At 39.1% G+C, this 26,767-nt stretch overlaps 2 protein-coding genes across 4 annotated transcripts in view; one reads left to right on the top strand and one right to left on the bottom strand.

The window, feature by feature from the left end:
* The window catches only part of CLNS1A (chloride nucleotide-sensitive channel 1A), a 52,415-nt gene that overhangs the window by 7,663 nt on the left and 17,985 nt on the right, over positions 1 to 26,767 (top strand). For 2 of the 3 annotated variants that reach the window (XR_013335908.1, XM_077767535.1), the window contains exons 3-6: positions 897 to 998; positions 1,645 to 1,752; positions 2,823 to 2,996; positions 7,319 to 7,408. Coding sequence is in view for 2 of the 3 variants with exons in the window: in XM_077767535.1 (XP_077623661.1) it covers positions 897 to 998; positions 1,645 to 1,752; positions 2,823 to 2,996; positions 7,319 to 7,386 (452 nt within the window). In the remaining variant the exon portion in view is untranslated. Of the gene's footprint in view, positions 1 to 896; positions 999 to 1,644; positions 1,753 to 2,822; positions 2,997 to 7,318; positions 7,409 to 10,660; positions 11,406 to 26,767 lie in introns of those variants that run through there. The other variant, XM_077767534.1, reaches the window with a different exon arrangement.
* Positions 20,947 to 26,767, bottom strand: part of AQP11 (aquaporin 11) — a 14,186-nt gene continuing 8,365 nt past the window's right edge. The window contains exon 3 of the mRNA XM_077767533.1: positions 20,947 to 21,270. Within this exon, the coding sequence (XP_077623659.1) occupies positions 21,189 to 21,270 (82 nt within the window). The 3' untranslated portion in view covers positions 20,947 to 21,188. The remainder of the gene's footprint in view (positions 21,271 to 26,767) is intronic.

Genomic DNA, 26,767 nt, shown 5'->3' with positions numbered 1-26,767 from the left:
GGATTATAAACTGCTACTGAACCCTTTGTTTCATGGTGAAAGGTAAAAGAACCAGATAACAATAGAACTATACTTGTCAGAGGCCTGACTCTTTGGGTCTCCTCACCCCAGCTATGACCCTGAAGGAGGCTTGGAATCCCTAGGGCTCAGTGAAGTACAATGTGACTAGATCAGAGAGCCAGTCCACAATCTTTTTTCTGAAGTAAGCATATTCTTATAATTTGAAGTAAAAACTATTGCAGTATTTAGATACATCAGTAAACATCCTTTAAGAAATTATTTTAGGCTTCTTTTTTCCCAAAACAAATGTACATCATCATTTAAATATTTTATTTATGGGGGTGCCTGGATAGCTCAGTTTTTTGAGCATCCGACTTCGACTTAGGTCATGATCTCGTGGTTTATGATTTCGAGATGTGCGTTAGACTTGCTATTGTCAGCACAGAGCCTGCTTCAGNAAATTTAAATGCCAGGTGGGTGCCTGGGTGGCTCAGTCAGTTAAGTGTTCAACTTCAGCTCAAGTCATGATCTCACTGTTTGTGAGTTCAAGCCCCTTGTCAAGCTCTGTGCTGACAGCTTGGAGCCTGGAGCCTGCTTCAGATTTTGTGTCTCCCCCCCCCCCCCGCCCCTCCCCTGCTGGTGTTCTCTCAAAAATAAAAATATAAATAAGGGTTTATGTATTTTAAGAGAAAGTGCTCGTGCCTGAGTGGGGGAAGGGGGCAGAGCTAGAGGGAGAGAAAGGATCCCAAGCAGGCTCCATGCTGACAGCACAGAAGGCTACATGGGGCTCGAACTCAGGAACAGTTAACCAAAATCAAAAGTCAGACACTTAACTGACTGAGCCACCCAGGCACCCCTAAACATCATTTAGAAACTTATTTTTATTCCCTTTCTAGAAGAATCGAAAGAATCTGTTGCTGAAGAAGAAGAAGAAGACAGTGATGATGATGTTGAACCTATTGCTGAATTTAGATTCGTGCCTAGTGATAAGTCAGCATGTGAGTTCATAGAATTGATTCTTTTCCCTTTATGCATCAAGCAGTCCCCACACCCCATTTACCTTTACCCTCTTTACCTCTGTTCTATTGCCTTTTCTTTATTTTAACATCTGCCATATCATTGAGGACCAGATATCTATTAATCTCAAAGGTTGTGAATGTAGTGAGAGTATAGGAGACACCATATTATTTGGTATGTTTTGTGAATGGAGAAATCTAGTTACTTTTATTGACATGATGCTGTTGACTTTGAATCTTACCAGATAGAGGGCAAGGCGTCCTGGCAGTTCCAAAGTGGATGATGCCAGGACAGCTGGGAAGAGCCCTGTCAACTGAAAAGGGCTTCACCCTGATAACAGCATTCTGACCAAGACTTTGGCTCTTTTTCTTAGAAAATCCAGCCAGGTGTGAAGAGATCTCAACATTATCTTGAAATGAACTCTTATTATTTTGTGACTTGTCCATTGCCATCAAGCACTTTTCAAGATTGATCTCCTTGGAATTTGGCAGGTTTTGTAAATAGTGTGACTCTGGTACATTTCTTGTCTACTCATTAGATTTATTTGCACTGGTGGTTATATTACTAAAATTGTACTATACACAGGCCAGAAAAGAATGTTGATTACAATTTAATTTCCTTGTTCAGTGGAGGCAATGTTCACTGCAATGTGTGAATGCCAGGCTTTGCATCCAGATCCTGAGGATGAAGATTCAGATGATTACGATGGAGAAGAATATGATGTGGAAGCACATGGTTAGTGAAACGGGTTCTTTTAAATGTGTGCGTTTCATTTTAAACATTTGTTTTTACTGAAGGTATGGGATTATAGTTTTTATATCCCAGATAGTGTGGTTATTAATAAAAGTGAATGGCACAATTCATGTCGAAGCCAGATTGGAAAAATTATGGACTTTCCAAGATTTTATTGGGGTCAGAAAATGGATAGAGATAAATGGAAGGGAAGAAAATGGTAGATTGGAAAGTAGATAGTTGGGAGAGTCTTTTAAGTTGATGCAGCTGCTCCCAGAGAATAAGCCTTCTCCTTCCACTACCTGAAACCTGTATCACTTACATCTTTCCTTAACAGACTCCTTCAAATAGCTCACTTCCCAAGTCATTTTTTTCCCAGAACCATACTTCACTTAGACTTTTCTCTTTGTCTCCCCAGACCAGTCGCTAGCCTGGTAGAGTCATGTAACCTGAGGAGCTTTCCATTCTCTTTTCTTTTCCCACCGCTCTCATGCCACTGATCTGGCTGTCCAGAGCCCTTCCCTCCATAGGTACCCACTTCCTGGCCTGAGACAAACTCGGTTCTGGAATTCTTCATGTATCTAAATACATCCTCATCTTTGCTCAGATTTTTGAATGATATATATATATATATTTTTAATCCTTTTTATACTTGCCGGAATTTCTGAGTTTTTAAAAGGAGCATTTATTTTAATCCAGAAAGAACCATCAGTACAAATTAATATCAAATTAATTTGCACTCATCTATAAAATTCCCATCTTGGGATAAGATAAGACTCCATGGCCTTAGGAACACCCTTTTTGCCTTCAAGTCCCTGGACATTTGATTTTTTTAATAATTGCTGTTTACTGAACCATTCTTTTGGAATCCCTTCTTATCCTACAGGGTAGATACATTTTCTTTGTGTCTCTAATTTCTACTGATGACTTACATAAGTGTATACGAAATAAATACTGAAACATATTTTCCTGGAAGCCTTTTTAAACTGTACCAATCTTCAGTAAATGCATTATTGATGATCCATTTTTTTCTAATTGTTTTATAATAGTTTAAAAGCATTTTATTTGTTTAGAACAAGGCCAGGGAGACATCCCTACCTTTTACACCTATGAAGAAGGATTATCCCATTTAACAGCAGAAGGCCAAGCCACATTGGAGAGATTAGAAGGAATGCTTTCTCAGTCTGTGAGCAGCCAGTATAACATGGCTGGAGTTCGAACAGAAGATTCAATAAGAGATTATGAAGGTGAGTATCCTTCTTTCTTTCAGTGTGAATGGTGAGATGGTCACTCGAGCAACAAGGGAAATGATAGAAAGATCTATACGTTCTTTTGAAAACTTAAGACAGAAATCTCAGAATTGTGCAACTTTTTTTTTTTTTTTTTTTTTAGTTTTATCCCCCAGCTACAAAAATAGTCTGTGCACAGTCAAAAAATTTTAAATGGGCACAAGCAAAGAGGAAATGAAAAATCAATATAATTATAATTGAGAGACATTAGTAATTTTTCTGTTGCAGATCCTTACAGTCTTTTTTTGTTTGTTTTTTTATGTGTGTGTATATATATGTGTGTGTCTACATATCAATGCTGCTGTTTTTATTTTTAAAATGAATTCCTACATGATTATATGAAAAACTAGGATAGTCACTTGATTTAAAGAGCTAGGGAGCATTCAGTAAACTTGGGTTCTTTTGTGACAAACTTCTGGACCTTAAACAAATGGCTTTCAGGATTATTTCAGTTGTGTCTGCTTTGTAAGCTTCTTTGTAAATATTTGCGCTGTTAGACTGGTTTGCTTTTTGAGTACCTATTTCAGTCAGAATATTGATGTATTCTTTTGGTGCAGGATTTTTCATTTAAATGACTTTCGATGGGGGCGCCTGGGTGGCTCAGTGGGTTAAGTGTCCGACTTTGACTCAGGTCATGATCTCATGGTTCATGAGTTTGAACCTCGCGTTGGGCTCTGCTGACAGCTAGCTCAGAGCCTGGAGCCTGCTTCAGATTCTGTATCTCTCTCTCTCTCTCCGACCCTTCCCTGCTCACGCTGTCTCTCTCTCTCTCTCTCTCTCTTTCAGAAATAAATAAAACATTTAAAAATATTAAAAATAAATGACTTCCAATAAATAAACATTAAAAAAAAAAAAAGAAAGAAACAGGGCACCTGGGTGGCTCAGTTGGTTAAGCATCCAACTTTGGCTCAGGTCATGATCTTGGGGTTTGTGAGTTTGAATCCTGCGTCGGGCTCTGTGCTGACAGCTCAGAGCCTGGAGCCTGCTTCAGATTCTGTGTCTCCCTCTCTGTTCCTCCCCACCTTGCACTGTCTCTCTCTCTCTGTCTCTTTTTTAATGTTTAATAAACATTTAAAAAATAATAAAATAAATGATTTTCCTGTTTCTTTACTGTTACTGTTATTCTTTAATTCTAGGCCCTGTCTTCTCACACTGGATTTATAATAGTAAATCTTTTGCCTTAATTATCCCTGCTTCCAGCTCACTGTGCCATATTTATCTTCTGAGAACACTCTGTGGTCACCTCTGTATAGAGGTGTCCCCTCAGTGATTGTCTGATACTCATATAAAATTGTAACTCTGAAGAGATAACTTTGCCTTTGCCCCAAATATCTCCAGTGTTGTTCCTACTACTCTCAATAGAACATTCGGATACCACTCTTACGTGCCAGGCCCTGATTTAAGCTCATTACATATATGTACTCCTTTAATCCTTCCAGGAAGGCTACTGTGATCCGTATTTTACAGGTGAAGAACCTGAAGCACAGAAAGATCATATAACTTGCTCGAGGTCAAATAGCTAATAGGTGGTGAGAGGATTAGATGAGCTAATATGCAAAAAGAATATACCAGGCCCTGTTATAAGCATTTCTTGCATCTTACGTGTATTTAATATATACTAGTATTTTATGTTGCTATAGAGTCTTACCACTTCTAATTTTTAGTTCAGCTAAGTTTCAGCAGAACGTTCTTAAAGAGAATTAGTATAGTTTTTCTTGTATTGGTACATGGGAGTTTCTGTCATAATGTGATCAGCATCCTCATGCACAGAGCATGTGGACCTGGGGTTCCTGAAATCATAGGGTATTTTAATTTGGAAGAGTTTAGGCTTTGGGTCACACTGTTACTCCTTGTGTATTCTTTCCATTTTAAGTCCTAGTCGGTGAGCCTCTAACAGACTAGGGTGAGATGGCTCAGATGATTTCTAGTGCTTTACTGAACTCTTGGCCGAAAGAATTCAAGATCTTACCGTTTTTTTCTTTTAAGGTAGGCTTAATCATGGAGCCCAGCGTGGGGCTTGAACTCACAACCCTGAGATCAAGACCTGAGCTGAGATCAAGAGTTGGACATTTAACCAACTAAGCCACCCAGACACCCCAAGATACTACTTTTTTTTTTTATTACAGTGATTGACTGGAGGGTGTCCTTGGACATTGAAAAGGCTTTCATCACTGATGGGGATTTTTTTAAATTGTAAAGTTCCTTATTTAATGCTTTATAGCAACTGATTTTAAGATCACAAACACTTTTTGCTAAAATGAGATTTTGGCCTTTGTTCCTAAGCCTTACTAGCATATTGAGAGTTGGCCTATATATAAAAGTTCTTCAGCCTATACAGTTAACCAGCTTCTAAAGTCCTAAGTAGCCATGTCTGTCTTTTTGCCATTTATTTATTTAGTTTGACCTGTGCATTTTAACTTTTAAAAATTTGATTTGTTTAAACAAATTTTTTAATAAAAATTATATATATTTCAGGTATGCCACAGGATGCTTTTATTTTTATTAAAAACTTTTTTTAGTTTATTTTTTTATCAATTTTTTTCTTTAATATTTTATTTATTTCTAAGAGAGAGAGACTGTGTGAGAAGGGGAGGGTCAGAGAGAGAGAGAGGGAGATATGGAATCTGAAACAGGCTCCAGGCTCTGAGCTAGCTGTCAGCACAGAGCCCAGTGCGGGGCTCGAACCCACGAACCGTGAGATCATGACCTGAGCCAAAGTCGGACACTTAACCGATTGAGCCACCCAGGTGCCCTTCGGTTTATTTATTTTTGAGAGAATGTGTGGGGATGTGGCAGAGAGAGAATCCTAAGCAGGCTCATGCCATGGGTGGGGAGCCTGATGCAGGGCTCATACCCATGAACCATGAGATCATAACCCACCAAGCCGAAGTCGGACTCTTAATTGACTGAGCCATTCAGCCCCATAGATGTTTTGATATACACAGTGAAATAATTCCTATAGTTAAGCTGATTAACATATCCATCTCCTCACATAGTTATCCCTTTTTTGTGGTGAGAACACCTGAAATCTGCTGTCTTGGTAAATTTCAATCTTTTTGCCATTTAAATACACCGTATCTACTTGTGGCATTTCAGTGCTTCATGTGCTTGTTTATGTAAGAAGTGTTTATTGAGTTTCTATGCCAGGTACAGAGAATACTGCAGTGCTTAGGAGAGATGAGATTATTGTCTTGATATCAGTGACATTCTTCTGTAGAGAAAAATAAGTTAACTAATTAGGCAGTTTTAGTACATTGTGATATAGCATTGAGTTTTAGGGGAAGCTTGAGAAGCTGTGGAATCAGATGCTGGACTCTTCACCCAGCCTGGATAGAGGGGCAAGCTTCATGGAGTAAGTGACACCTAAGTCCAGCTCTGAAAGAGGAATAAAAGTGACTTACTTGAGGGACGCCTGGGTGGCTCAGTCAGTTAAGCATCCAACTTCGGCTCAGGTCATGATCTCATGGTTTATGAGTTCGAGCCCCACGTCAGGCTCTGTGCTGTCAGTTTGGAGCCTGGAGCCTGCTTTGGCTTCTGTATCTCTGCCCCTTCCCTGCTCGTTTGTTCTCTCTCACTCTCTCTCTCTCAAAAGTAAATAAACAATAAAAAATAAAAAGTTACTTAGGTGAAGGGGAATTGCATACAGGTTGGGGCCAGGCGCAGGAAGAGAAACTCTTCTGTGTGGAGAGATGAGTTAATTTTAGATATTTTCTACATTTGTATGCCCCACTGCATGTCCAAGTGCTAAGGGACTCAGCAGAAGCCAGTTTGTTGTGGGCTAAAGACTTAAGGGGTGAATGGGAGGTGAGGAAGTAGAGAAAGCAGCTATAAACAACTCTTTCCAGAGGGGTTTTTTCCCGTTTTCCCCCCCTCCTCCACACTGTTTTTTCTCTGTGAAATGAGAAAAATAGATAAGCAAGAACCTCCCTCTATTTACATTGTCTTCTCTCAAAATTAAGTTTTGTGAGGCTAGGACTTTTATACCTTTAATAAGTGACACAGGAAATACCCAGCACAGTTCTGAGAGTGAACAGTTGGTGTCGCTACATTCAAAAGTTCTTACCTAGTGTTCTTTTGGTGTTGATGTTGAGAATTTACAAAGTAAATGTGAAATGTACAGGCGGCATTTTTCTTTCTTGGTTTGTTCCTTCAGAAGAGAAAGAAATAGCAGTTGTTACCAACAGAGGGCACTACCTTCCTTCTGGTGATGTATAGGTTGAACCTTTACCTATCTGAAGAGCTTAGTAGACTATTGCTCAGCAGTTGATTTTTTTCTTCAGATGGAATGGAGGTAGATACTACACCAACGGTTGCTGGACAGTTTGAGGATGCAGATGTTGATCACTGAAAATGATTTATGCTGCTGTGGGGTAAGTACTTTATTTTTTCCCTTGCCACTGAACTTGAAAATCATGAAAATAATTAATTTTTTATTTACCTAATTCTATAAAATTAGCAGTTTGAAAAAGTGTAAGTTATCCATTTATGAAATTATTGAGACTTAAGTGGTTTTTTTTCCCTAAGAAATCAAGGTCTGCAAACAGCGATATTCAGGTTAACATTTTCTGAGCACTTAGCACATCTTAAGCATAAGCACTGTGCTAGACACTGGGTAGTGCTAGGCATTGAGGCCTGGAAGAGTAACTCAGTCATCTTCAGTGAACTCAGGAGGAGGACATTAGCCTGATACTCAGAAATCAGGAGTGCCCTGGTAGGCTCAGGGCCTGGTTGGCTCCCTGGTGGGAACAGCAGAGCCGAAGATCATGTGCTCTTGAGTCACCTTTTCCCACTTGTGGTGTTTGAGACCATAACATGTTTGTCAGAAAACACAAAGCAGAGATTTGCTGCAACCCACTGCTATTCAGTTTAGGGCAGAAGTAGAAGTAATTCTAAACTGCATTTAAGCCTTTAATCATAATCTTACATCGGCCTCTCTCCTGAAAATAACGGAGGACCAAGGTCCTGGGCGCCTTAGTGTTCAGGCCTTAGTGTTTGGATTTGCCAAACTGTAAGTCCATGTACAGTTGTCCAAAAGCTATCATAATTTCCCAAGTTGCTATATACCTGCTTTTCTTTTCTTCTTTTCTTTTCTTTTTATTTAAAAGTGAGAGAGAGAAAGAGCATGGGGGCGAGGGGCAGAAGGAGAGAGAGAGAGAATCCTAAGCAGTCTCCATGCTCAGCGCAGAGCCCAATGTGGGGCTCAGTCCAACAAGCCTGGGATCATGACCTAAGCTGAAATCAGAGCTGGACGCTTAATCGACTGAGCCATCCAGGTGCCCCCATACCTGCTTTTCCTGACTGACAATCAGGAAGAGCTCACAACCAATTTTCTCTGACATGTTCTCAAGAGCTTTGCATAAAGTTTGTCCCTGACTTTGCTGCATGTTACTCTGAGAAATAAATTGTCCTTTGCCAGCTTGAGTATCTCAACTATGTATTGGATAGTAGCTGAAGATCATGTAGTTAGTTCATACCATACAGAGCTCTAAGACTAGTAATCCTAATAGGCCTTCCTTTGAAGCTGTAAGATTTTTACATTGTTAAAATTGTTGTCTCTCTTCCCCTTCTACGGTGTCCTTCTACTTCTGACCTGATAGCATTTTCTTTTTTTTTTTAATTTTTTCTTAACGTTTATTTATTATTGAGAGAGAGAGAGAGAGAGCATGAACATGGGAGGGGCAGAGACAGTGGGAGACACAGAATCTAAAGCAGGCTCCAGGCTCCAAGCTGTCAGCACAAAGCCCAGTGTGGGGCTCAAACTCACAAATCGCGAGATCTGGACCTGAACTGAAGTCGGATGCTTAACTAACTGAGACACCAAGGCGCCCACCCTCCCCACCCCCCAATAGCATTTTCTTGAATGCTGTCTGTCTTTGAGATGTTACTTTGCTCAGGTCCTTTATTTTCTTAAAGCATACAGTAATAATGTTGCAAGATTTATATATTTTGGCTTGACTCTTATACTATTGTGAGTCATCCAGTTGGGTTGTGAGATCCCTCCTTTTTCCATGTTCCATTTACCTTCCAAATTACTGCCGTTGTGAACATACCTTATACTAACCATGAAAAATAGTAAGGAATCTCTGCTTTTCTCTCAGGTGCTGCCAGTGGAACTATCAGAAAATAATGTCTTAGAAGTTCTGTGATTTATATCTCTTCCTTTAAATACTTTTTTTTTTTTTAACATTTATTTATTTTTAAGAGACAGAGCATGAGCAGGGGAGGGGCAGAGAGAGAAGGAGACACAGAATCCGGAGAAGGCTCCAGGCTCTGAGCTGTCATTACAGAGCCAATGTGGGGCTTAAACTCATGAACCACGATATCATGACCTGAGCTGAAGTTGGCCACTTAACCGACTGAGCCACCCAGGCTCCTCAAATACTTAATTTTTATTTCCACAGCATTTATTTCTGTCATTAGTAGCTATATAGTCTAAAATCAGCATTGTCTGCAGTTAGCTAAAATTATGTGTTCATATTACTGCAGCTCTGTTAACTTTAATTTTCAGATCTCACAATTCCAAATATCAGTACTTCACTATTATACTGTATGGGAAGTCTTTTGGTGCCAACTTAAGTCTCCTTCTCTCCTCACTTTCCTACTTACCATGTTTTTATAGCATGTTGACTTTTTCAGTTCAGTAAGGCGTAACTTAGTTACTTTTATGGAAACTGGAAAACATTTTTTGATCTTCTGGCTTTCACATCTTCTTGAAAAATAGACTATTCATAGAATACCAACCACTCTATTAATAAGGATAATGAGAAACTCATTTGTTATGTCACTCATAGTTATACAAATGAGATGTTACTGCAATTCACTGATGAGAATTCTTAGGATTCTTTGTAATGTAATTTTATGGTGAAATAGCCATAAAATGGCCACAGACTTTCTAATGAGCTGATGATTTGTTTTCTATTCATTTTATGCTACAGCTGGAGTGGAGAGATCGTTTATTTATAAAGTTTATACAAGTTCTTCATCTAGATAATTGACCTGAATTCCAAACAATGTCTGTAAATTTTTAATCATTTGAAATTAAGGAGTGGAGAAGGAATAATTAGAGTGTTTATGCAATCATTAAAAATTGCAAGATAGGGGCGCCTGGGTGGTTTAGTCGGATAAGCATCCGACTTTCGCTTAGGTCATGATCTCGCCGTTCGTGGGTTCGAGCCCCGCATCGGGCTCTGTGCTGACAGCTCGGAGCCTGGAGCCTGTTTTGGAGTCTGTGTCTCCCTCTCTCTCTGACCCTCCCCTGGTCACGATGTCTCTCTCTCTCTCTCCTAGAAATAAATAAAAATATTTTTTAAAAAAATTACAAGATAATGGAACTGAGGACCTCTCAGTGCCTGAGATGTGACAAAGGGGAAGTGGTAGAACCATAGCTCTACCACATGCCGGCTTCTGTGCCTTTGGACACGGCATATAACTTCTCTCTAATCCTCAGTTTCCTCATCTGAAAATGGGGTTGATAAACTACCTGGCAGAATCATTGGAAAGACTAAGATATAATAGATCTAAGTTCTCTGGCACTCTTGACTAGGCAATCAATAAATAACAGCTATCATCATCATCATCATGATTATTATTATTATAAACCCTGTAAATCTTTTGTTTTTCAGATTCTGCTCATAACTGTAGGAAAGAACTTGGTGCCTCTTCTACTGTGGAGTGGGTGTTGATGAAAGTCTTTTTCCTTCTCCAAAACTTACCTGAACCAGTTCTTTTTTGAGACAGACTATACTGAGACAAAAAGTTGTCACCAGCAGAAGAGACTATGACCTTTATTAACAAAGGTGAATTAACTTAACCAAGAGGGTATGTGTAGTTTATCATCTACGCCAAAACTTTCTGTGTGCAGGTACCCTCTGAATAGGCCTATAGTTCCAGCCTTCGTTATACGCATCTTCTGTAACTTGGCAGGCCTACGAAGGTGGACTATTTGGGAAGGAGGGAAGCTGAGTCTAAGATACATACGTTCAGAGCCTAAGGATCCCCTTACCCTTGAAAAAGAAAGACAAAGGGATCTCAGATCCTGTCCTCTCCTCCTTGTCCCCTGGGGTAAAGGGCCTTTTGACTAACTTGGGGCCTAGATCAGTTCATTCAGGCATCCTTAGGGAGCCTCTTGGGAAACATTCTAGCCACATCTACTGCCACTAACAAATGCATCAGACTAGCTTTTACTCCTTTTCACCACGTTTCACCAGTCTCTTTTGTTATAACCTCTTAGGTTACATTCTCTAATTTCTAACCTGTTAGGTCGGTTTCCATAACAAGTGAAATTGGGATGAAGTCCTCAGAGTACTTTAGAGGATAATTGTTTTGTCTTTAACAAATAAATAAACAAATAAATCTAGGTTTTCTATATTATTGTGCTTTCATTCTTTTTTTAATTTTTTTTTTTAATGTTTTATTTATTTCTAGGAGAGAGAGAGAGAGAGACAGCGTGAGCAGGGGAGGGTCAGAGAGAGAGGGAGTCACAGACTGAAACAGGCTCCAGGCTCTGAGCTGGCAGTCAGCACAGAGCCCGACGCGGGGCTCGAACCCACGAACTGCGAGATCATGACCTAAGCGAAAGTCGGACGCTTAACCGACTAAGCCACCCAGGCGCCCCTGTGCTTTCATTCTTGACTAAAAACATTAAAGAGAAGAAAAAATTTTTTTTCTATTTAAGACTGGTAAAAAACAAGAGTCTTAAGAGTTGGTCTTATTTTTGTTTGACTTCTGTTGAGAATATGAACATGAAATGAGTAAGAAAATGTATTTAGAATTTCTGCAAAAATTTAGGGCAAAAAGATTGAATGCATTTCAAGGGGTTTTTGCTTCTTGCACTTGCATCAGGAGTAATTTCTTATACTTATCAACTCTCAAGTTTTAGTTTTCACAGACACCAGGGTGTTTCTAAGGCTGATTTATAATTACAGATGTATACTTAGACTTTCTATACCCTTATATCACTTTTAAAATATGGTTAGAAAAGCTGTTCAGAATCACTTGGCTAATTAGGGACTAAACTTTAGTTTGTGACCGCTAAGTCTAGTGTTCTCGTTAGCAGTTTCACTTGGTTTCTGTCATTGTGCATGGTAGATTGGAAAAAGCTGAGTTTTTTCTCTTTTTTTTCTTTTTAAATTTTTTAATGTTTGATTTATTTCTGAGAGAGAAAGAGAGAGATAGCATGAGCAGGGGAGAGCCAGAGAGAGAGGGAGATACAGAATCTGAAACAGGCTTCAGACTCCGAGCTAGCTGTCAGCACAGAGCCCGACATGGGGCTCGAACCCACAAACTGTGAGGTGACTTGAGCCGAAGTTGGACGTTTAACTGGCTGAGCCACCCAGGCGCCCCAGAAAAAGCTGATTTTCTTTTTTCTGACCAGACCCTCAGAAATACCAAATTTGCAGGGCATCTGGGTGGCTCAGTTGGTTGTGTCCGACTTTGGCTCAGGTCATGATCTTGCGGTTTCTGGGTTCAAGCCCCGAATCGGGCTCTGTGCTCACAGCCAGCTAAGAGCCTGGAGCCTGTCTCACATTCTGTGTCTCCCTCTCTCTGACCCTCCTCTGCTCACACTGTCTGTCTCTCCTAGAAATAAATAAAACATTAAGAAAAAATTTTTTAAAAATACTGAATTTGCTACAGTAGGCAAGTTAAAGGGCCACTTGGAAATGGAAACTGAACTTGACTAAGGCATTCTCTGTATCAGCCACTGTCTTGGATTCTTTATATAGATTATGTATATAATCTTAACTACCTTAGGTACAGATGCTTTTATTATCCCATTTTATAAATGAGGAGGCTAAAGTGGTAAAATAGGTAGTCATACAGATAGTGAGCCATGATTTTTTTGTTTGTTTAATTTTAGAGAGAGACTGCCTTGAGTAGAGGAGAGGGGCAGAGAAAGAGAGAAGGAGAGAGAAAATCTTAAGCAGCCTCCATGGTTAGCACAGAACCCAATCTGCGGCTCGATCCCATGACCACAAGATCCAAAATCAGGAGTTAGATGCTTAACTGACTGAGCCACCCAGGTGCCATGTGAGCCATGGTTTTTAAGCCTATGCTCCAGAACACTATAGAACCTTCCCATCTGCCAGCAGTTGAAAGGAAGCAAATTCTCTCTTCACTGCAGTATTTTTAATGTTAAAATTTCAGTGGACGACATGGGAAGTTCCCAGATTTCTCTGCTGTTAGTCTCAGCAGCACTTATAATTCAATGCTAGACATTTCTCTCTTCTTCAGTAAACAGGGTATTCTCATGGGCTAATCTTAGAAATTCTGTTTGTCTTTTTTTGAAGTCATATTGTAATCATGACTTTCAGTGAAACAATAAAGTGTTCAACAAAATGTCAGGGAGATTCTGTGTACTGTTTCCTGTAGGCACTGCTGTGATCAGCTTGATATTGTAGGTAATGCAGTCATCTAACATGTAGAAGACCAAGCACCTAGTTCTGACTTGTTAGACAAGGTATTTAAATCTCTCTGGACCTATTTTCCTCATCTGTAAAATGAGGGGATTAGATTAAGTGACTTTCAAAGATTCAGCTGTAATAATAACATTCTATAATATTAGTTGCACATATAGCTTTGAGAAAATTCTAGGTGGAAAAGATCAGGTCAGACTTAAAAATGAAATTAATAATCAGCAAAGCATTTCTTGATTCTATTTGAACGAACTTTTCAGTGTTACTGGAATTGTTTGCCTCCTATTTCTTGATGTAGAGGAAATTTAAAGACAAGCCATGGACATTTTCCCCCATAATGTGAATCATCCAAAATATGCATTAAAGCTAGTGGTTGTGGTCATCTGTTCTAAATTCTGTCATTTAAAAAATGTATTTATAGGGGTGCCTGGCTGGCTCAGTTGGTAGAATATGTGACTCTTGATCTTGGGGTTGTAAGTTTGCTCTGTGTTGGCTGTAGAGATTAATTACAAAAAAAAATCTTTAAAAAAAATTAAAAATGTATTCCTAAAAAGTGGGTTTTCTCCTCCCACAGATCAGTTTGTCAGGTATTGATACTTTTCAAATAAACTTATTTTTGAGAGACAGCATGCATGTGAGTGAGCAGGGGAGGGGCAGAGAGAGAGGGGCAGAGGATCCGAAGCAGGCTCTGTGCTGACAGCCGACAGCCAACACCCCAATGCGGGCTTGAGCTCACAAACCACAAGATTATTACCCTGAGCCAAAGTTGGATGCTCAACTGACGAAGCCACCCAGGAGCCCCCAGATAAGCTTGTTTAATCTTTGTACATTGTATATTTTGAGATCTTGTTAGGATCTCTGTCGGTATTAGTAAAGATGAGAGATTATGCACAGATGGTCATGGTTATATAGCCCTTTACTTTTAGAAGACAAGGGTCTGTAAGAAGAACAATTAACTCAGGGCACCTGGGTAGCTCAGTCGGTTAAGCATCTGATTTCGGCTCAGGTCATGATCCTGTGGTTTGTGGGTTTGAGCCCAACATTGGGCTGACAGCCGAGAGCCTGGAGCCTGCTTCGGATTCTGTCGACAGCCGAGAGCCTGGAGCCTGCTTCGGATTCTGTCTTCCTCTCTCTACCCTTCCCCCACTTGTGCTCTGTCTCTCAAAAACGAACATTTAAAAAAAGGAACAATTACTCACTGTTCAGAGAGTTACTAGATTTTTTAGATAGAATCTGCAATGATTTAGATAGTATCCTTACTGTATAGCTCATTCTCAGGCAACTCCTGTTTTAAAAGTGTTTCTAGGGGCGCCTGGGTGGCTTAGTCGGTTGAGCGTCCGACTTTCGCTTAGGTCATGATCTCGCGGTTCGTGGGTTCGAGCCCCGCGTCGGGCTCTGTGCTGACTGCCAGCTCAGCCTGGAGCCTGTTTCGGAGTCTGTGACTCCCTCTCTCTCTGACCCTCCCCTGCTCACGCTGTCTGTCTCTCTCTCTCTCCTAGAAATAAATAAAAACATTTAAAAAAAAAAAGTGTTTCTAGGGGCACCTGGGTGGCTCAGTTGGTTAAGCGTCCAACTTCTGCTCAGGTCATGATCTCACAGTTCGTGGGTTCGAGCCCCGCATCGGGCTCTGTGCTGACGGCTAGCTCAGAGCCTAGAGCCTGCTTCAGATTCTGTATCTTCCTCCCTCTCTGACCCTCCCCTGTTCATGCTGTCTCTGTCTCTCTCTCAGAAATAAATTTAAAAAAATAAAAAGAAAAAAGAAAATAGAAGTGTTTCTAGAATGGATGAGTCTCTATCTGGTACCCATCCTCTTTGGCTAATATGTAGTAATTCTAAGCAGATCTCTTATGAGGATTAATAGAATTATTACCATTCCTTGAAGAAGGAGCTGAAACTGAAACATTTTCACTAGATCTCACTCAGTTCATGTATACATAAGTAAAACCATTATATAATAAGGGTGGGGGAATATCATAATTGCAGATGAGAGATCAGTCCCAACTTTTGGAAGAACAGTGAACCTAGTCAGAATTTTTGTTATTAATATAATTTTAGGAAGATAAAGAAAATAGGGGTGCCTGGCTGGCTAAGTCAGACCATGCAACTCTTGATCTAAGGGTTGTGAGTTAGATCTGCACATGTAGAGATTACGTGAAAACTAAATCTTAAAAAAAAGTAAAATAGAGATATATAACCCAAGGATAAGAAGGCTAAATGAAAGTGTATGGAGGGTAATTCTTAAGACTTTTAAAAATGATTATTTTGAAGATCATATGAATCACTAATAAACTTAGAACAAGAGTGCCTAGAAAATGGCTCAAAAAATGTTAAAAGTCGGGGCGCCTGGGTGGCTTAGTCGGTTAAGCGTCCAACTTTCGCTTAGGTCATGATCTCGCGGTTCCTGGGTTCGAGCCCCGCGTCGGGCTCTGTGCTGACTGCCAGCTCAGAGCCTGGAGCCTGTTTCAGTCTGTGACTCCCTCTCTCTCTGACCCTCCCCTGCTCACGCTGTCTCTCTCTCTCTCCTAGAAATAAATAAAACATAAAAAAAAAAGTTAAAAGTATTACACAATAGTAGTAATTCATTCTTTTCATAACAGAAAGAAGAAACAGCCGATGCACTGTTAACTCACCTCTTAGGATATATCTGAGAAGGCTGAAATTTAAAAATCCATTGAGCAATTAAAATAGATGTGATGAAATTTATGCATTTTCCTCATAGGACCTGGCCTTCCCTGTGGGTCTCTATCCCTGCTCTACAAACAGGTCTAGTGTAGTTGAGCATCTAGTTTCTAGGCATGCAACAGGCTAGAAAAGGTTAAAGGGGTGGTTGTATCAGGCATATCAGTAGCAGCAGTAAATAGCTGGCAGAGTTATGAAGAAAAGCAAATAATAGGTTTACCCAAAAATAATAGCAGTCTAAGCCTTTATAGTGTATGGTGCAAATATGAGGATAGTATAGTTAATTTATGTTCATTAAAGTGTAACTAAAATTATCCGCCTAAACTCTGGTTGTAAGTAGATCCAATTCTGGCTATAAGCAGAAAAAATTCCGTTGGAACACTATCTGGTAGCCCACAAGACAGACAGGAAAGCGGAAATAAACCAGGCTCATAAAAAGATTAGGAACTAGGAGTGGCCTACATAAGATGCTATGATTCTTCTGTTGCTTTTAGACTGATTTAATTGACTGCATGTCTTCTGAGTCACCACAGTCGTGGTTGCCATGGTCAAAATAAGAATATCTGGCCCCTTCAGCTTCTGTAGTGAGAGGGCACTCCTTTACCCAGGTATTCACAGTAGTGGATACCACTGTTCTACCCCAAATAGAAAGGATAGTTAGATGCTGGCTTGCAAAAACTTCTAGCTGTCTGCAGCAACCCTAAATCTTAAAAACAACAAAAATTGAGACTGTATATAATAAAAGTTTTTTATAAAAACTGAAGGGCACACTATTTGTCAAAATTAGAAGTGCAAATATTATTTGACCCAGAAACAACATTTAAAGAAATTTATTTTATAAATAAATTTGCACATTAAGAAAAGTCATATGTAAAGGTAATAATTGCAACTTTGTTTTGATTTTTAATTTTTTTTAAGTTTGAGAGAGAGTTAGCATGAGTGGGGGAGGGCAGAGAGAGAGGGAGAGAGAATCCCAAGCAGGCTCCATGCTGCCAGCGCAGAGCCCAGTGTGGGTCTTGAACTCATAAAACTGAGATCATGGCCTGAGCCAAAACCAAGAGTCGGATGCTTAATCAACTGAGCCACCCAAGCACCCCCCATTGCAACTTTATTTGTAAAAGCAGAAGATGGAGGACAGCCTCAGTGTCCATATAAAAGAAAAAGGGCTGGAGGTTACAATGGAGATTATACGTATCATCTACTTAGGTATATATACTTTAAAAAAAAAAATCCCTGGAAGAGAAGTGGGGGGCTGGGATAGGAGGGGGGGCTGAGGTTTTTAACCACTTCTAGGTACAATTGCATCTCCCCAAAAAACATGTTGTAGTCCTAACCCCCAGTATGTTAGAATGTGACCTTGTTTGGAGCTAGGTCTTTACACAGGTAGAGTTAAAGTGAAGTCATTAGGATGGGCCCTAATCCTATATAACTGGTGTCCTTATCAGAAGGGAGAATTTGGACACAGACATGGGCAAGGGGAGGCCATGTGAAGATAGAGGATTTTAGTGATGGCATCTATAAGCCAAGGAACACCCAAGGCTACCAGAAACTCAGAGTGAGGCCTGGAACAGATCCTTCCCTAGTGCATTTAGAGGGAGCATGGCCCTAGTGACACATTAATCTTGGACTTCTGGCCTCCAAAACTGTGAGACAAAAATTTCTATTGTTCTAAGCCACTCAGTTTGTGGAACTTTGTTATGGTCATACTAGAAAACTAACACATCGCCATGGTCATATATATATATTTTTTTTCACCTGAGGAATAGCCAGCTGGCTATATATAAATCAGCTTAGAGTTTCAAAGAATTAAAAATTTATAATTCTCATTCATTGTTTAAATGAGTAGCTCTGCAGCTAAAGCAGGTAAAGGAAAAGTTGGTTATCACTACCTGATTTTATAAATAACCTGTGTTCTGAAAGATGTTTAGCATATAAAACGTTAATGTAACATACCAAATACATGCAGCTAAGAAATAAAATTACCCAAGTAACAGCTGAAGATCTCTTTGTATTCCCCTGTTCTCCCTTCCCATCCTCCCCTTCAGAAATAACCACGGTCCTGAATTTGGCATTTATCATAAGTATGTATGTGTTTGCATTTTTGCTTCACATGTATGTAGCATCTAAACACTGTGTGGTATTGGGTTATATGTTTTTAAACATTCATTATTTGAATCCTTGCACTGCTTTTTCTACTTAGTGCATTAAAAGTTTTGTCCAAGTTGATACAGGCAGCTTTTATAGCACAATGCACCCATTTCCTTGATGGGCATTTAAAGTTCCAGTTATTGATGAAAGCAGTGCTGCAGCAAAAATGCTCGTGAATGTCTTATACACACGTGTGCATTTCTCTGTTTACGTAGCTTTCTCACTTTCCATTTTGTCTACAATAATGCATTTCCCACCAGACCCACAAACACTGATTTCTACTAATCCCAGAAACCGAAGATTTCATTAAAAACACAGTTCTTAACTTTGCTAGATGTTACTAAACTGTTCTCCAAAACAGTTGTGGCAATTTTCACTGCCATGTTAGGGAATAAAGATATGGATTATATCCTCATCGGCTTTTAATGTATTCAGACTTCATTTTCTGCCAGTCTCATGAATTTGAAAGTAATGTTTCATCGTGATTGTAGTTTCCATGTTCCTGATTACTAGTGAGACAACACCTTCCTGTTTTGTACATTGGGCTTTTCATATTTTTTGCCCAATTTTTAAGGTTTTTTTTTTTTTTTTACTGATCTCTTCTTTATACATTCTAGATACTAATCTATGGTGTCTTTTCATTTTGTTTACTATGTCATTTAAAAGTCAGAAGTTGTGGAATCTTAAATGCTTTTGCAAGGAAAATGATTCATTATGTAGGATATAAAATCTAGTTCTAGCATGCATTCTAGTACAGTTTTGCTACAGTGTATTTTTAAATAACTAGTTCACAGATAATTGCTAAATAGGGCAGTGATGTCAGTAGTCAAACTGACTTCATATGTAATTTTTCCTAAAATATTAAGAGCCTGAAGCCTGTTTCGGATTCTGTGTCTCCCTCTCTCTCTGACCCTCCCCTATTCATGTGCTCTCTCTCTCTCAGAAATAAATAAAACAAAACAAAAAAAAATAGGATCACTCAAGCATTAGAAATAGGAAGTTATTGGGGCACCTGGTTGGCTTAGTAGAGCGTGCAACTCTTGATCAGGGTTTGGGTTTGAGTCTCATGTTGGGTGTAGAGATTTAAAAAAAAAATCTTAAGAAACACCAGGAAGTTATTGCAGTAATCTAGCCAAAAGTAATTAAATAGAGGCTTGGACTAAACTGTGCTAGTAGGCCATAATGCAAAGCATGAAAGCCTTCTTACCCTAGAGAAGCATAGGTACACAAGAGGACATGCACAAGAAGCATCGCTTTAGGGATGGCTGGGTGGCCCAGCCTGTTGTGAGTCCGATTCTTGATTTCAGCTCAGGTCGTGATCTCACGGTTCGTGGGTTCGAGCCCTTTGTCGGGCTCTGTGCTGACAGCTCAGAGCCTTGAGCCTGTTTCAGATTCTGTGTCTTCCTCTCTCTCGGCCCCTCCCCCACTCATGCTCTGTCTCTCTCTCTCTCAAAAATAAACTATAAAAATTTAAAAAAAAAAAAGAGACGTTGGGCTTGAACTCATGAGCCGTGAGATCATGACCTGAGCTGAAGTTGGCCACTCAACCCACTGAGCCACACAGGTGTCCAATGAATTCTGCTTTTGAAAAGAGAAACTACTGTGGCATTTTTAAGTTCATGAGTCAAAGTCCATGATCCTGAACTGGCCGCCTTCCTGGGTAGCCTGAGCCGTTCAGTCCTGTCCGCAGGTGTAAAGAGAGCGACTATCTACAAGCTGATCATGAAACAGCACTTCTATTACGTGGCAATTTATCAGTTGCTTAATTATTACTCAAACAGATCTGATCTCACCCCATATTTTTTTACTTTTAATTCTAACCCTGATAATGGAATTTCCTTTGAAGAGAAATGCACTTAACCTTACTTATGGCCTGACCTTTTAATGAAAAGGAGACCTCATATAATAAAAGAAAGCTTCTAATGGAAGAAAACTTACAGGCTCTTTAAGCCTAACAAAAGAAAACAAAACAAGCTAGTTAATTCCTTAATAAATTTTAAAGGTTTTAAAGATTATAATAAAATTTTAAAGATTATAAAATCTTTAATGTTGCTTCAAAATCTTCAGTTTTACTTTAAGTCATAATGATGACCGAGAAGATTTTTTGTGTTGAAATAAAAGTCCTTTTGACCTCAGTCAGGGGAGCAAACCCCTCTGGACTTAGTTTCCTTATCTGGAAACTAAAATGGAGATTAAAAATACATGCCCTACCTATTACATAAGGTAGCTGTTAGGATCAAATGAGAATGTGAAAAATTTACCTCTTGCCTTTTGTGAGGGCTTTGTTTTATTCTATTAAAGAATTGCCTAAAGGTTGCGTAAAGCTAGTGAGATTGTCTGTTTAAATATTTTAGATCAGAATATATTTAAAATTTAGGAGATCCCTAGAGTGTGAGTGGATATATAATCTACTTCCAAAAGCAACTTTCCTGTTGATAGGTGACACTGCTGATGCTATCACTGTGTGAGGTAGTGGCTGAAAAGTATCCTCTCTGGGTCTGTAAGCATGACTGGTCATACTTTGGTTAAAAATCCTGTTCATTCAGGTGATATCTGATACACACTCTTTCTTTGGTGCTACCATTGCTTCCCTTCCCTTCTCCCCCTCTGTTCTTTTTTTCATCAAAATTAATAATTATCACGAGATTTATATTTAACGTAATGCGTCGTCTTTTCTAGCAGCATTTAATACACACTCAAAAGAATGAATCTTAACTGAGAAACACAGGATATCTCCTTTTCACAGTAATTTCTTCTTCAAGTTTCAGTGATGAAAACTACAAGGCAGCCTCCTCAGAGGAAGCTAGACATTGATGAGTCCAGTGCAGCCAGGATGTTGAATATGAAGTGATAAGATCTTTTATCACCTCGAGCTTGACTGTCCTGTAACTTAGTCTGAGTCTTGGAATAGTTATTCCTTTTTATTAATACTGTGGTTGTTATACAACCATGGAAGGAAGAAGCTGAACATCAAAACCATCAACAATATACCTGAAAGACAAAACAAGAGTAAAATAAAAACAATCTCTAAGGAAGTTCATAATCACTCAGTGGTTATAATTTAAGATTATATACACAGAGGTTTGGAAAGCTATGTTTAAAAGAATCAGCTGCATCAATTCTACAGGAAACATGTAGATATTTTTTATTTGTGTGTGTGTGTTCAATAATACTATTTTCTAAAAATTTATTTAACTAACCCAAGCGTTTGACTTCAGCTCAGGTCATGATCTCATGGTTCATGGGTTTGAGCCCCACATCGGGTTTTGTGCTGACAGCTCAGAGCCTGGAGCCTGTTTCAGATTCTGTCTCCCTCTCTCTCTGCCCTTCCCCCGCTCATGCTCTGTCTCAAAAATAAATAAACTATTAAAAATTTTTTTAAAAATTTATTTAACTAACCCAAGTTAGTTAACGTATAGTGTAATAATGGTTTCAGGAATAGAATTTAGTGATTTATTACTTACATATAACAAAAGTGCTCATCCAAACAAATGTCCTCCTTAATGCCCATCATCCAAAACAAGTAGATGTTTTTTAATCTAACATTCTCAATATTTTTCTTTAGCCGTGAATCCTTAAAAACAGTGTGTACTCAGGGCACGTGGGTGGCTCAGTTGGCTGAGCATCTGACTTCAGCTCAGGTCACGATCTCATGGTTTATGAGTTCGAGCCCGATGTCAGGCTCTCTGCTAACTGACAGCTCAGAGCCTGGAGCCTGCTTTGGATTCTCTGTCTCCCCCTCCCTCTGCCCATCCCCTTCTCTGTCTCATCCCTCTGCCTCTCTCTGTCTCTCAAAAATAAATAAATGTTAAAACAAAAAAAAATTTTTTTTAAACAGTGTGTACTCAGTAAAGCTAAAAGGATCTAAACAATGAATTGAAAGGATAAATAGGGGAGCCTGGGTGGCTCAGTCAGTTGAGCATCCAACTCTTCATTTTGGCTCTGAGGCTCAGTGTGGAGCCTGGTCAAGATTCTCTCTCTTTCCCTCTGCCCCTCCCCTGCTCTCTCTCTCTGGGGAAATAAATAAATAAAAGGATAAATAGAAAGATCTGGAGTTCTAGTTCTGGCTCCATTACTGACCTCCTGAGTTAGGAACTCTGGACATGGGTCTCCATTTGCTCTTCTCTAAAATGGCAACACTGTGTCCCTCCATGCCCCAGACATGTGCTGGGAGAACAGAGTAACTGAAAGTGCTCAGTTTTCATTTAGAATGCTCATACTTAACTTTCTCCCTTCTTTTTACATCAATCACAACATTAAGAGCTTTTAGAGCTGTATTGAGCAAAACATCTAAAGCAGAAAATTTCAGTGATGAAATTTTACATCTTAAATGTAAAAGATGTTTTAAAAAGTCATGTATTGGGGTGCCTGGGTGGCTTAGTCGGTTAAGCATCTGACTTCAGCTCAGGTCATGATCTCACAGTTTGTGGGTTCAAGCTTCACGTCGGGCTCTGTGCTGACAGCTCAGAGCCTGGAGCCTGCTTCAGATTCTGTCTCCCTCTCTCTCTGCCCCTCCCCCACTCGAGCTGTGTCTCTCTCTCTCAAACATATTTGAGTTATTAATTATTAATAAACTTAAAAAAACTTTAAAAAATAAAATAAAAAGTCATGTATTAGTAAATATTTTTGAGGTCACACCAGGCAAATCTAACATGTGGCTATTGGTTGATTTTCCATGGGGCGTAAGGCTGGGCTCATGGCACTGTCTTGAAAGGGAAATCTGCCGTAATTAATGTTTTTATCTTAATATATTTAGCCTTAAAGCTCTAAATTAGTTTAAACTCAGATTAGGAATGCGTTTTGTCTCATGCACATTGGTATTATTTTAGTCCTGTTTGGTAAAAACAGTTTAACTAGTATTTGGATAGCTTAACATACTATTGAAAGATGAGTCTGTTTTGCGACCAAAGATTTTGAATGAAAAAAAAAAAAAAAAGAAACAATCCATATATTAATTGACCCACAAAATTTGACATTTTCTTTGAAATCAGAGCTAGAGTATATTACATTTAAAACTTTTTCCAAATTGCTCATTTTCATTTTATGGAATGGGTAAACTGGAGAATTAATTCTATATGCATTATTATAGCCACATTTCTAACATATATATTTTTTTAATGTTTATTTTGAGAGACAGAGAGAAAGTGTAAGCAAGGGTGGGGCAGAGAGAGAGAGGGAGACAGGACTCAAAGCAGGTTCCATGCTGACAGAAGAGAGCTCCATGTGGGGCTTGATGTGGGGCTTGAATTCATGAATCACAAGATCGTGACCTGAGCCAAAGTTGGACGCTTAACCAACTAAGCCACCTAGGTACGCCAAACATTTCTAATATTTTAAATTAATTTTGGGGAGATGGCAGGAGCCATTAGAGGAACTATAAGTACCTCTGCTATGAAGAAAAACAAAGTGTATGATTCCAAGAATAGTTTGCTTCCTGCTTGGTCAAGAACGGAAAGCTATCGGGGCACCTGGGTGGCTCAGTCAATTGAGCATCTGACTTCAGCTTAGGTCATGATCTCACATTCATGGGTTCAAGTTCTGCGTCGGGCTCTGTGCTGACAGCTCAGAGCCTGGAGCCTGCTTTGGATTCTGTGTCTCCCCCCTCTCTCTGCCCCTCCCATGATCATGCTCTGTCTCTCTCTGTCTGTCAATGATAAATAAACATTCAAAAAAAAAAAAAAAGAATGGAAAGCTATCTTGGGATGACTCTCCTCCGTCTCACTCAGTGGCATTGCCTAATGTGGCTTTTTAACAGGGTTGTGTTTGTTTTGATGCCTCATCTCTTACTTAGCTGTTTGAAGGACTCTTGTAAAACAACAATTTCTTACTTTTCCCATCCTTCTTATAGTCTGTGACCTTATTTCATTTGGTGCCATTCTTCCCAAAGGAAATGTAAACTTCAATGAATGACAGACGACAACGGCAAGCTAGAATTAAATATTCTAAAAACTGCCATTTATTCACATATGTCTCTTACCCACATCTATTGAAGGATTCTTGTATTGCTTTTCATTACTAAACCTCTTAAAGAAACATAGGAACATGCCTCTTCAAACAAAAGGCTGTAACATATTTCAGTTAAGTCTGTTTAGAAAAAAGCTAGGAGACCCTAGGCCAACAAAGAATCTTTGTATATTTTCAACAAGCTAATTCGGGCTAGCTAGGGAAAACTGCTAAAAAGTTTAATCCCAATGCCATTTCTTTTAATAAGATTGTTTTAAAGTTTATTTATTTTGAGAGAGAGAGAGAGAGCCAGGGAGAGTCAGAGGGAGAGGGAGCGAAAATCCCAAGTAGGCTCCGTGCTGTCAGTGCAGAGCCCCACGTGCGGTCTGAACCCATGAACTAAGACTTGAGCCGAAACCAAGAGTCAGATGCTTAAACAACTCAGTCACCCAGGTGGCCTCACCCCTCCGCAATGCCATTTATAAAAGATTCCTTGAATAGGAAGAAAAGAAATGAATAAAAGTGTTTTTTCTTTGGGTGTTTGGATTTTTTTGGGGGGGAGGATAAGTGGTTCCATAACATGTGTCGGTAATGGCTGTAAGTACTGTTACCTTCCTGTTTGGACTATGCTAACATGAACAGCATGTAATCTTTCCCCACTCTATTATTCTCTGGTCCATACACTTTCTAAAGGGTCCAAAGTGATTGTTCCTCTTTGTCTATCATGAGACTTTTTCCAGTATATTCTTCCAGGAAGAAGTTATTAAGTGATTTAGGCTAGAAAACATTGGTTAAAGAAAAAAATCATGGGGTGCCTGGCTGGCTCAGTGGGGCATGTGACTCGATCTCAGGGTTGTGAGTTCAAGGCTCATGTTGGGCATAGAGATTACTTAAAAAAAAAAAGAGAGAGAGAGGAAGAGAAGGAGGGAAGGAGGGAAGGAAGGAGGGAACAAAGTCATGGACATTTTACAAAAAATGTCATTACTTCTGATTTTTTTTCCTTTTATTAATTTTATTATTGTTCCTTTTAAAAATTATTTTGTAAAGTGCCACTTTTTAGTATTCTTTCAAGTAATGGATGAAATAATTCTTTAGTCATGGGCCTACTGTTAAAATAGTAGTTAGAGCACAATAACAAATATATAACATTAATAATATATGTGGATTGCAAATATGACATTTTAAGAGAATTTTTCAAGCAAAAACTATCAGGAGACCTGTCCAAATAGTGACCTTTATAGCTTCATGAACTTCAATGACCTTTTTAACTTCTTTTAAAAAAAAATTTTTTTTTTTTAATGTTTATTTATTTTTGAGAGACAGAGAGACCGAGTGTGAGCAGGGGAGGGGCAGAGAGAAAGAGAGACAGAATCTGAAGCAGGCTCCAGGCTCTGAGCTGTCAGCACAGAGCCCAATGTGGGGCTCGAAACCACAAAGTGTGAGATCATGACCTGAGCCGAAGTCAGCCACTGAACTGACCAAGCCACCCAGGTGCCCCTTCTTAAAATCAAGAGTAGAGAAAATTTTAAAGAAGTTACTGGAAAACACGAGTGATCTACAGAATTGAACAACAGCTTCCATCGTTAGCATGTTAACATACAGATGTTCTTTGATATTTTTCATGTTTAGATCTACAGATATCACGACTGAGTGTAACAGGTACTAACTGTGAGATAAAGGCATGGAAGGTGAACAGGAGGAGTCAGGTGTGATGGCTAGTCAAACCTGTTGTGCCAGTATTCCCATCTAGATATACCTGATTTTCTTTCCTTTTTTTTTTTTTTTTGATGGAAATGAGCAATAGGAAACAAAATGCTAACTGTGAACAAAAAGAAGGATGAAATAAAAAAGGCCAGGCGTCCTCACATTCATTTATAGTTATGATTTATAATCAGGCTTAAGAGAGATGATGAAACAAAATCAAGAACTGCTGGTAACTTATACATCTGTTTTATATATATTCCATATCTGTTTTTTATATATCTTTTATATAACTGATACAGATAGAAGTAACAGGAATACAATTTGTGGATAATTTTAAGACTATGTTTATTAGGTATCTATTGTTTCATGAGATGCTCTTCTGCAAGATGAGTCAAATTTTTTCTTTAGCAAGAAAGAAAGGTGGTTTTTTTTGTTTGTTTGTTTGTTTTTTAAGTAATCTCTACATCCAGTGTGGGGCTCAAACTCACAACCCCAAGGTCAAGAGTCGCATGCTTTACCGACTGAACTAGCCAGGCATCTCTGAAAGATTATTTTTTTAATGGAAGGTATGACTCCTCACTTTTTGGCCCATGATTCTGAGGGTTTCTTAATGTGGTATCATACCTGGAACTGACTACTCTTAATGAGGTAATTTTGTTTCTTTGTAGATAAAAAGTTTTAAAGGCTACTGCACAAATAAAGTGTTATTTAGGGTATGTTAACTACCTTTTTTGTTTTCTTTTTGTACATACTCTGGCTCTAGAGATTGACATGGTACAGTGACATTTCCTATCATATTTTAAGATACCGTAATCTTTTAATCATATTAATGAAAATATGCTT

This window comes from Crocuta crocuta, unplaced genomic scaffold (genome assembly GCF_008692635.1).
Source record: "Crocuta crocuta isolate KB4526 unplaced genomic scaffold, BGI_CrCroc_1.0 scaffold561, whole genome shotgun sequence".
Lineage (NCBI taxonomy): Eukaryota > Metazoa > Chordata > Mammalia > Carnivora > Hyaenidae > Crocuta > Crocuta crocuta.
This window is presented reverse-complemented; position numbering and strand designations above follow the sequence as displayed.